This window comes from Aquarana catesbeiana, linkage group LG08 (assembly GCF_042186555.1).
Source record: "Aquarana catesbeiana isolate 2022-GZ linkage group LG08, ASM4218655v1, whole genome shotgun sequence".
NCBI lineage: Eukaryota > Metazoa > Chordata > Amphibia > Anura > Ranidae > Aquarana > Aquarana catesbeiana.
In genome coordinates this window covers 42,173,012-42,185,304 of record NC_133331.1, presented here as the reverse complement: position 1 = coordinate 42,185,304, position 12,293 = coordinate 42,173,012, and the positions used below count along the sequence as shown (strand labels likewise).

At 43.5% G+C, this 12,293-nt stretch overlaps 1 protein-coding gene across 1 annotated transcript in view; it reads right to left on the bottom strand.

The window, feature by feature from the left end:
- The window catches only part of ADAM12 (ADAM metallopeptidase domain 12), a 970,627-nt gene extending 958,940 nt beyond the window's left edge, over nucleotides 1–11,687 (bottom strand). The window contains exon 1 of the mRNA XM_073595739.1: nucleotides 11,272–11,687. Coding sequence (XP_073451840.1) covers nucleotides 11,272–11,374 — 103 coding nt within the window. The 5' untranslated portion in view covers nucleotides 11,375–11,687. The remainder of the gene's footprint in view (nucleotides 1–11,271) is intronic.
- Between the last annotated feature and the right edge of the window lie 606 nt (nucleotides 11,688–12,293).

Genomic DNA, 12,293 nt, shown 5'->3' with positions numbered 1-12,293 from the left:
AGTGAGTATAACAAGCCTGCATATATAGACTGATTTTTTACTGTTGTGGGTTTAGTAACACTTAAAGCTATGCTCACCTTACCTGGTAAACTGATCCCAAGTCCTTAGAGCAGACTCCTTTTAGATTATTGTAGGCATCAGCAAATTACTGTAGCATACCAAGGATTGCCAAAACCCAGGGCTCTCTAACATGCAAAAAGCATTTAAAGTGTAATTGGTAATGCCACTGTGGTTTACAATTGGTAACAAGTACATTGGTTAGCTTAAAATGATGTCCTAAATTAGGGTGCCCAGAGCATACCCACTCTAGCTCTTGTTGCTATTTGTGTTTGATCTGTAGTAGTGCATCACTTACTGTATATTGCAGAGAAACCTTGTTTTACAACCAATGTACCAGTGCTACAGCTCCTCAAGCAGTCACTAGTGCCCGCCATCAGACTCACATCAACCTAGTGATCCTGTTGCTGGCAGCAACTTATTGTGTTCCCCTGCTAGTAAAATTCCTGCAGAACCTTGCTTTCCAAGGGAGCAACAGTGGAGCAATGCCTTACTATTCTGGCCTGGAGAAGGAGTGATGACCTACTGTACAGGCCGGAGGCCGGAGGCCTGTACAGTAGGACATCTGCTGAAGCCCAGAGCCCCAGCAGTAAATCCCAGAGAAGCCCAGAGCCCCAGCAGTAAATCCCAGAGAAGCCCAGAGTCCCAGCAGTAAATCCCAGAGAAGCCCAGAGCCCCAGCAGTAAATCCCAGAGAAGCCCAGAGCCCCAGCAGTAAATCCCAGAGAAGCCCAGAGCCCCAGCAGTAAATCCCAGAGAAGCCCAGAGTCCCAGCAGTAAATCCCAGAGAAGCCCAGAGCCCCAGCAGTAAATCCCAGAGAAGCCCAGAGTCCCAGCAGTAAATCCCAGAGAAGCCCAGAGTCCCAGCAGTAAATCATAAAATCATAGATTTAAAGGTTTAAAAAAAAACAGTTACATTCCTGGAATGCCGGGATTGCTAACTGTCACATTTTTATTTGTCCTCAACCAAACTGTCAAACCATCATAACTGATCACATGTGCAACAGCATGGCAGTTGCAGATCAAACAGAAGCAGCTTCCTTGGATGTAAAGGATAGAAGGGTTTAATTCTACTTTAAAGTTGTCAGCAGATCGGCCTCTAAAAACTCAGCAGTGCCTAAAAATGCCTAAACATGGAGAGCAACTGAGCATGTGCAGAGCAGGCGGAGACAGTGTATTACTGGATTTTAAACAGTATAGACACTTATTTTTAATGCTTTACATAGCTATACCTGCAAAAGGGGCCGGCCTGAAGTCATCTAGCAGAACTTAATTTTCTGACTAAAGTTCCACTTTAAAGTAGTTGTAAAGGCAGAAGGTAAGTTTTTTTTATCTTAAAGGGTTTGTAAAGGTAAAAATTTTTTCACCTTAATGCATTATATGCATTAAGGTGAAAAAACTTTTGACAATACCGCCGCCCCCAGCCCCCCCGTTTTACTTACCTGACGCCTCGAATCTCCGCTGCTCGTTCTCGTCATCTCTATTGCAGCTCAGCCTGGTCGCTGATTGGCTGCAGTGGATGGATTGAAAGCAGCGCAGCCATTGGCTCGCGCTGCTGTCAATCACATCCGATGACGTGGCGCACCGGGGGGCGGGCCGAGTGATACAGCGAGCGGTTATAGCCGCCGGCTGTATCACGGGAGCGCGCCCGCAACAACTAACCACCATGCGAGGGAGCTCGCATTAAGGTGGTTATTTCTTGCGGGGAGGAGCTGAAACAGCCGCCGAGGGACCCCAGAAGACCAGGTTCGGGGCCACTCTGTGCAGAACGAGCTGCACAGTGAAGGTAAGTATGACATGTTAGTTATTTTTTTTTTTAAATAAAATTACCTTTACAACCCCTTTAATGCATTCTATGCATTGAATTAAAAAAATCTTCTGTGTGCACCAGCCCCCCCTAATACTTACCTGTTCCTCCTATGATCTAGCGATGTTGCATGAGAGACTCGGCTGGCCGAGACTCTCCCTCCTGATTGGCTGAGATAGCAGCAGAGCTCCATTGGCTCCCGCTGCTGTCAATCAAAGTCAGTGAGCCAATGAGGAGCGAGCGGGGGCAGTGCTGGGTCGTGGCTCCGTGTCTGAATGGACACACAGAGCAGCGGCTCGGCTCAGCTGCCCCCATAGCAAGCTGCTTGCTGTGGGGGCACTCAACAGGGGGAGACGCCAGAAGTACCGAAGAGGGACCCGAGAAGAGGAGGATCTGGGCTGCTCTGTGCAAAACCAACTACACAGAGGAGGGAAGTATAACATGTTTATTATTTTTAACAAGTAAGGGGGCTCACTTTAACAAGTATCACTTTTATGCCGCATACACACAATCAAAAATGCTGACAGCAAAACTCCGATGAGAGCTTTTTGTCAGAAAATGCGACTGTGTATTTTGAATTCCAGCCAGCAAAAGATTGAGAGCAGGTTCTCTATTTTTCGGTTGGGAAAAAGTTCCTATCCGAAAATGCGTTTGTCTGTATGCAATTCGGACGCGCAAAAAATCACGCATGCTCGGAATCAACAGAAACATCAGCATTGAAAACAGCATTGAACTTCATTTTCTCGGCTCGTTGCAGTGTTGTACGTCACCTCGTTCTTGACAGTCGAAGGTTCAGAGAACTTTTGTGTGACCGTGTTGTATGCAAGGCAAGCTTGGGTGGAATACCGTCGGAAAAACTATCCAAGTCGGAAGTTCCGACCGTGTGTACGCGGCATAAGGCTTCATTCATATTAGAAAATGCATTCACGAATATGGAAAAAAAAATGCTGCAAGTCTTAAAGTAAATGTGGTTAAACTTGACTGTTACATTTGGGTTTATTTTTTATGTCCTCTGCTCATGTTCAGTAGTACTCTGCTAAAGCGTGTCCTCTTTTCCCATCTATGACAGTTGGGAGATAGACAAGCATGTCAGTAAGGTATGGGTACCTTTTTTGTTTCCCAATCAGAACCAATAGGCCAGTAATTATCTGCACTTAGCACATCTCTTGCTTCACTTAACAACCATCTCTGCTGACTTGTTAGATTAATGGAGTGTGCTAGGTTTAAATTAAGGGCAGCGTGGTAAACCAAGCATTAACTTGGTATTCATAAATTTATCATGAGGGAATAATGGCATGTGTGTTAATATTAGATCCTGCCCTCTGCTAGCATAATTATATCAACTCACTATTGCATTATTTCATAACCTTCAAAACAGTTACCTTTATTGCATGTTTCATAGTGCTTGTGACTAGCTTGTACTTAAAGCAGAGTGTATTTGTCCCAGCAACTCACTTTCAGCATGCCAGTAAAGGGTTAGTCGGGCTGGAATGGATATTTCTGTTTTGGGTGTGATCTGGTGGGCTGAATCATCAATTAACTTCTTATATAGCTCAGGGGTTCAGCATTTATATCTCCCATCAGAGTGTTTAGCTCCTAACCACAGAGTCTTTCCATCCCATCTTAAAAAGAAATCCAAAAAAGGAGTGAGACCCCTCATAAAGTTTGTGGCCTATAGAGGAACTGAGACCATGCTCATTGTGACTTCTGCTGTTGAAGATGAATGGCAAGTTGACAGCCTTATATGTGTCAGTGTAAAGCTGCCCATACATTATACTATTTTCTTGTTCAATTTCCTTTAGATTTACCTTCAACTATGTAGTCTAAGGAAAATAAAGAAAAAACATGGAAACCAAACCAAACTAATAATATGGTAATACTGCCAGACACTTATCCACTCACCCTAATTGGAGGTGGGGCTCAATGGATAAAAGCATATACTATGCCAAAGGTTAAAGGCAACAATGCCAAAAAGCAGACTTTAAGGCTGGGTTCACAACATTGCCGCATGTGGCTCACAGTAGGGATCCTGGTTCACCGTTTCAGGTCTGATTTCAGCCCGAAGTTTGGTTGAATTCGAACCTGAAACAGGCCAAAAGATGCACAGATGTTTTTGTGCAAATCTCACCGGACCCGCTGCGGAGATATGTGAACCCGCTCCATAGAGAGCAGGTCAAAATTTCCTGCTAATGTAAATTTTGATGCGGGGAATCCACATCCAATTCGCAATGGTGTGAACCCAGCCTTAGGCCCCTTTCACACTGCGGCGGTAGGGGACGTCGGCGGTAAAACAGCGCTATTTTTAGCGCTGTTTTACCGTGGTATTCGGCCGCTAGCGGTGCGGTTTTAACCCCCCGCTGGCGGACAAAAAAGGGTTAAAACCACTCGTACAGCGCGGCTATAGCTGCGGTATTGGTAATGCTGTACACAGTGATTATTGATGTGGAAAGCTCCTCTATGTTGTTGCTCAGGTAAATGATGTGTGTATAGTGTTGTGTGGAGCTGGGCTCCTCCTGTGAATGTACACTATATGCTCTGTCAGGGTGTTGGACTGTAATGGCCTCTCTGTGTTATGGGAAATATCAGCTTGTGTGGGGGAGGACCTCGGAGTCAGTCGGTCGCGGTGTGCTTAAGGCCCCTTTCACACTGGGGCGGTGGGGGCGTCGGCGGTACAACAGTGCTATTTTTAGCGCTGCTGTACCGTTGTTCTTGCAGCGGTATTCGGCCGCTAGCGGTGCGGTTTTAACCCCCACTGGCGGCCGAAAAAGGGTTAAAATCCCTCGTACAGCGCGGCTATAGCCGCGGTATTGTCGCGGTATAGCCGCGCTGTCCCATTGATTTCAATGGGCAGGAGCGGTGAATACACCGCTCCTTCACCGCTGCAAAGATGCGGCTCGCAGGACTTTTTTTACCGTCCTGCCAGCGCACCGCTTCAGTGTGAAAGCCCTCGGGCTTTCACACTGAACAAACAGCGGAGGCTGTTTAGGGGCGGTTTGCAGGCGGTATTTTTAGCGCAATAACGCCTGCAAACCGCCCCAGTGTGAAAGGGGCCTTAATGTGCTCCAAGGAATACACAAATACAATAGGTTATAAAATAAGGGAGAGTGTACACCCCACACAGTTTATTCATACAAACCTTTAAAAGTAAAGACAAATCAACATTATTCAAGAAAGGCTTGACCATAAAACTCTCTGTGCATAAGTAAGTCCTCTCTAGAAAATACTGTATGTATCGATACATGTTTGCATATAACCAGTGAACCTATGGAACACATATCCCCATTCTTACGGTCCCAGTAAATGTCATTTTCTTCATAAAAATATGAAGCATATATCTCCACTCTTGGGCGCTCAATAAATGTAACTTCTCTATGTGTTTCGCAGGATTTACCACTTGCTTCTCCAGGACAACAGTAAGCAGAGAGGTGTAACACTATGCCGAATATATAGTGTAAAAACAAATTGGTCTGGGCACATCCACATGGAACAAACCCTGGGCCTCAAGTATTCAACAGCCTAGGACATGGGGGCACCTCAAGCTAGTCCCTCCACTTGCGAACGCAGGGAAACCGCCAAACAGTACCCCAAAATAAGTATTCCACAAGGGTAACAATGTTGAGAATGTCTGATTAGGTCTGAAATGTTGTGCACATGTAATGACCAATCAAATCAAACCAAATATGTGGATGCCAAAGTTAGAAGACAGATATGCAATTCAAAGATTGATCCCCAGCCAAGGATATAGGAAAATGGAGACGACCATAGAGCCATTGAACCTAAAATGTAAGGCCCATATGCACACATGCCCCTCCAGCAGCTGCTGAATATTTGAGACCTGGTGTGTGTGCTTCATGTGGACGTGCCCAGTCCAATTTGTTTTCACTTAGTATATTCTGCATAGTATTGCACCTCTGTGCTCTCTGTTCTCCTGAAGAAGCGGGTGGTGAATCCTGCGAAGCGCAGAGAGAAACATCTATTATACAACTGCGTAGAGGGTTCTTTACTGTAATGCTGCGTACACACGGTCGGACATTCCGACAACAAAACCGTGGATTTTTTTCTGACGGATGTTGGCTCAAACTTCTCTTGCATACACACGGTCACACAAATGTTGTCGTAAATTGCAAACGTCAACAAAGCGGTGACGTACAACACATACGACGAGCTGAGAAAAATGAAGTTGAATAGCCAGTGCGGCTCTTCTGCTTGATTCTGAGTATGCGTGGAATTTTGTGCGTCGAAATTGGGTACACACGCTCGGAATTTCCGACAACAAGTTTTGTTGTCGGAAAATTTGAGAACCAGCTCTCAAACATTTGTTGTCGGAAATTCCTGCAAAAAATGTCCAATGGAGCCTACACACTGTCGGAATTTCCGACAACAAGCTCACATCGAACATTTGTTGTTGGAAATTCCGACCGTGTATACGCGGCATAAGAGTGGCAAGGATGTGGAATTCTCTTCCACAGGCGGTGGTCTCAGCGGGGGGCATCGATAGTTTCAAAAAACTATTAGATAAGCACCTGAACGACCACAACATACAGGGATATACAATGTAATACTGACACATAATCACACACACAGGTTGGACTTGATGGACTTGTGTCTTTTTTCAACCTCACCTACTATGTAACTATGTAACAACAACAACAACAAAAAGTTCATTAATTCTAACCCTGAGAGTGGGGATAAGTGTTTTATAGTATGAGGTTTACTGGACGTTTGCAAGTACACATCGGTACAAATATTTTCTAGAGCAGTGGTTCTCAACCTGGGGGTCGAATGACAATTTGGCAGGGGTCACCGAATCCTGGGCTGTTCCTGAAGCCTGCACCGCTCTCCCAGCCTTTTCGTGGCCGCCCAGCAGGGCTGTTCCTGGAGCCTGCAGCCACCCACTCAGACTCTTCGCAGCCGCCCATTCAGTTCACGAGATGGGTGGGGGGCAGAGACTAGAGGTCAGCTGACTGATGAGGAATGTGAAGTGGGAGGGGCTGGAGGAGACCCCATCTCCTGATTTCGGCATTGGTGTCACTGCTGCGAGACACCACAGAGCTGGAGACACAGTGAGTAACATTACCTGTGAGTTGCTATTAAAAGTCCCCACTATAGTTCTCAGATCAGCAGATGACCTTGATCAAGAGCACCTAAGTTGGCTGAGCAGAACCCCCCCCCCCCCCCCAGCACTGCCACTGATCCCGTCCCCCACCCACACTGCCACTCATCCCAACTCCCCACCAGCACTGCCATTCATCCCATTCTCCTAAAATGTACCATAAGGGGTTTTAATACTGTACGAGTGGAAAGGACTCAGGGAGGGCTAAATGTCCATGGGTTAAGGGCGCAAATGACTTGTCTTGCCTTGGGTGCTGACAACCCACGATACAAAAATAATTTTACTGTTATGGGTCCCCACAACTTGGGAAATTTTATCAAGGGGTCACGGCACTAGAAGGTTGAGAACCACTGTTCTAGAGAGATATTACTTGTTCAAAGAGAATGTCATAGTCAAGCCTTTTTTGATAAATGTTGGTTTGTCTTTAACTTTAAACATTTGTATGAAAAAACTGTGTGGGATGTATATTTCCCCTTATTTTAAACCTACTGTATTCCTTGAGGCACCTTAAAAGTGCACATTTTAGATACACTTTCAAAAGACCAAAAGGGACCCCATATTACATTTTCTTTTTTGGGGTTTACATACACTTCAAATAAAAACCCAGGCATAAAGAGTAATGATGTGCAGCAACTTATACTAACTAATCACTGCTTGCTCTTTATTGGTGTGACTACACTAAACATTGGGGATTTGAGTTCTAAGTGCCTTATGCCGTGTACACACGAGCGGACTTCTCGTCCGCCTGAACTCTGAAGGACTTTTCGATGGAGTTCCAACGAATCGGACTTGCCTACACACGATCACACCAAAGTCCGATTGCTTCAAACGCGATGACGTACAACCAGACTAGAATAAGGAAGTTCATAGCCAGTAGCCAATAGCTGCTCTAGCGTCAGTTTTCGTCCGTCGGACTAGCCTACAGACGAACGGATTTTTCGACCGGACTCGAGTCCGTCGGAAAGATTTGAAACATGTTATAAATCTAAAGTCCGTCTGATTTTTCGGCAGCAAAGGTCCGATGAAGCCCACACACGATCTAATTGTCCGACGGATTCGTTCTGTCGGACCTTTGTTGTCGAAAAGTCCGGTCAATGTACACGGCATTATAGGGGCTATGGTCTTTGGGTTGTGGTCCTACTACCCATACCTCCCAACATTTTGAGATGGGAGCGAGGGACACCTACTAGCAAAAGTATGTAGGCATAGGACACGCCTAAAAAAGATTAGTTACATCCACAAGGGCTTTTTTTTTACCACTACTATTCCTTCATATTGGCTTTTAAAATCTACAAATGCAGCAATTGAGAATTTGGATGGAAGGTTTAGCACTGGGAAACACTTTTTGAAGGATAAATAGTGCATTTTATGTACAGCTTTATAGATCAGACCAAAATGAGGGACAAATGAGGAAGAAAGAGGGACAGAGGGACATTGCTCCAAATCAGGGACTGTCCCTCAAAATCAGGGACAGTTGGGAGCTATGCTACTACTGCTTTGGCTCCAACACAATAATACATATGTTTGATCATGTTTAAGCTATCAATACTAAGGTGATGAAGGTATTACAATGATTTTTTTGTATTGCCATAAATGCCCACAGAGTACCAACTCTTTTAATACAACCCTGTGTCAATGTGATGGTGTGTGCAGTAAATTAGAGATTTGGAGTCTTAGTTAAGCTGCACTATATTGGATGGTTCACTGCTGTTCTCCGTTGATCTGATAAAAGTTGCACGTGTACATCAATGGCCATGAAGATAGCAATGAGGATACACTGTAAAGTTTAACTATTCCATCAATCAGAAATGGTGAGGGTCCATTCATGTCATTATACATGCAGCAATGTGAATTGCACTTACACTCATTGCCATGCAGATTCCAATACAGTGCATTTGTATTCCATTCATTGGATTGAAGTGGGAGCTGTGGGTCAATGCATCCAATAAATGCAGCCCAGCAAGATGCAATGTAGCTAATTTATGAGAACATGCTCCCTTTCAATGCATCCGTTTTCTGCATCACCCTGTATTGTGCATTTGTTGCATCATGTGAATGGGGTACAAGTAAAGCTGGATACACATTATTGAACTTTTGTAGTTTGATTTCCTTTAAGCTGGATACACACTATACAATTTTCTGTAGATTTTTTTCATCGGATTTACCAAAACCATATAATATGAGGTCAAACCTTAGAAGTTTCAATTTGTATGCAATCAGGCAGGCCCTTGCACTACATGGTTTTGGTTAATCTCAGGGGAAATCAGACAAATTTCAACAAAAGTTGTATATAGTGTGTATGAGGGTCTTAGATTTACCTTCAACTATGTAGTGCAAGGGCCTGCCGGATTACATGCAACTTGAAAGTGTTTAGGTTTAACCTCATATTATATGGTTTTGGTAAATCTAAAGGAACAAATCTAAAGAACATTGTATAGTGTGTATCCAGCTTAACTCTACTTTTCAATGAAAATTAACTGTAATCTATTTAATGAAATAAAAAGCAACAATTAGCCATGCTGATGCTCTCAGGCTGTTGTGCCACTATCACTGTCAGCATTTCCTTGTAAAGTGTACCATACACAGGCAGGACTTTTATGCGAATACAGATGATTCTGACCACTTTGGGCTGCTGTCTGGTGGTACAAGTGTGAATAACGATCAGATTGGAGCACAATTATAAGACAACATTAGATAAGTTAGAGCTATAAGTTTGGTGATCGGCAAAAAGTTAGGCAATGTAGGCATCTAGCAATAACTCCTGATCAGGCACAAATATATGCAGGAGCTGGAATGTTGTCAATGCAAGAGACACCTTTGCCATGTAACCTGTTGGAAGAGACACTTCATTGATATCGTCCCTTGTATAGCTGTCTCTTGACAGATAACAGCACCCTTCTATGCTATATGGGAATGTTGCATCTTCTTGGCATTCACTGAATAGGCACCTTAAAGCTCCAGTTAAGACCCCATACACACTATACAACTTTTGTTGTCTGATTTCCTTTAGATTTAGCAAAACCATATAGTGAAAGGGCCCATCTGATTGCATGCAAATTGAAACTCTTAAGGTTTGACCTCATTAGGGTTGCACCGCTACTAGTATTGGTATCGGTGCCGATACTGAGTATTTTGCACAATTATCGGTACTCCTGCAAATGCGCCGATACCTGAAACCGATACTTTCAGGCTCGGTTCTTTGAGCTGTTAGTGGGTCTCCCCTGTTGACAGCTGAAGTTTTAAAGAAGTCGGGTAATTGGAGCTGTCAAAAACAAACAAAAAACAAAAAAAAACAAAAAAAAAAACAAAACAACCGGCAATGTTTATTAACAACATTGCTCAGCTGCTGAAACAATAAAATTAAAAGAAACATTGTTTCTTTTTGTATCTTTCTGTTTCTTCTTCTGCAGATCAAAGGGATGAACAAATGTTCCTCTGTTTAACCCCTTATTAACCCTTAATTTACTCTAATCAGCCTTAATTAACTCCCTATTCTCCTCCATTTAATTATTATTTTCCTGCTTTTTTTGTTTGTTCACGTCTATTTTATAAACGATAAACAATGAAAACTTTTTTTGTGTTTGTTTTGTTAGTGAATATTTTTACACATATATATTTACACATTTCACATTGAAAAAGTGCAAAATAAAAAAAAAATCAATTTCATTTGTAAATAACTTTTCAATGCTTTGTATAATTGCTGACAGCTGAAGTGAAAACAAAACAGTTGCGTTAGGTATCGGCAATTGGTATCGGTGAGTACTAAAAAAAAAAAGTATCGGTACTCGTACTCGTTGTAAAATAAATGGTATCGGTGCATCCCTAGACCTTATATTATATGGTTTTGGTAAATCTGAAGGAAAAAAAAAAATCTGCAGAAAATTGTATAGTGTGTATCCAGCTTAAGTCGCCTAGAAGCTGCAGAGCCCCCAGGCTTCCCCCCTTCAGTCTCCAGTGCAGCCTCATTCACACATTATAAGCACTTCTATACCCTGCAAGCGGAAAACAATCTGAGACTGTACTCTACTTCTGCAGGGAATGAATTGGACTGCACTTCAGAGACCGGCGAGTTTACTGACAGCGTTTCAGAGCAAATTTAGTTGTGAAAACAGCAGGGAGAGCGTGGAGAAGGGAGAGACGGCGGGGGAACAATGGGGACCGTGAGTGCAATCAGCAAAACAAAGTACAAGTTTTGCTTTTTTTTTTTTCTCAGAGAGGAACATAAAACTTGCCCAAGGCAGCAACAATACACAGTGTGCGCACGTTTACAAGAAAAAAAAGTATTTAAGCCTTACCTTGTGCTCTGGAAGAAATAAGAACACAGCTAGCACACATCAGCAGTATAAGTGTCTGGACTGGGAGAGAGAACGGCTGTTTTGTCTTGAGCTGTTCTGACATCTTATCCTGACTGAGAAAAAGCTTTCATCAGCTGTCTGAGCAGTACAGCACCATAATATACAGTTACAGGGGACGGGGATGCAGGATGTGAGAAATTTCCTGAATGCAGTTCAGTTAACCCCTCCTGCCTGACATGATCATATAAGACTTTCTCCCCTTAAACTTTTTTTTTTTTCTTTTGGCAGGAGGGGAAGAAATGTTGACCGTTGCAATAAATGAGCACACTGTCTGTGTTGGCCAGCGGGAGGCATTAAGATCGTTAGCGAAGGAAGGCAGGCCTGGGAAGGGTACTCATGCCAACATTTACAGTTCTTATTACAATGGAACAAATTATTGTCCTCAAGACTTTTCAGCCGCATTCTGCAGGATCCTAAAACCTACTGATAAAAAAAAGACCTTTTGTGTGTTCTGCAAAGTCCAGGATCAATATATCAGAGTGATGGAAACAACGGCTTTACGAATTGTCTGCCCAGGACAATGTTTGGATTTTTCGTACATTATTATTATTATTTACGGTACTTATATAACGCTGTCATTTTACACAGCGCTTTATATATACATTGTACATTCACATCGGTCCCTACCCTCAAGGAGCTTACAATCTAAGGTCCCTAACTCACATTCATACATACTAGGGACAATTTAGACAGGATCCAATTAACCTTCCAGCATGTCTTTGGAGTGTGGGAGGAAACCTGAGTACCCGGAGGAAACCCACGCAGGCACAGGGAGAACATGCAAACTCCGGGCAGGTAGTGTCGTGGTTGGGGTTCGAACCAGTGACCCTTTTTACTGCTTGGTGAGAGTGCTACCCACTACACCACTGTGCCGCCCAACAATCTTACAATCTGCCTTTTTATGCTAGGAAAAGACCCCCCCCCCTCCAAACAATTGTATATCTTCTGAAAGTAGAGGCCCT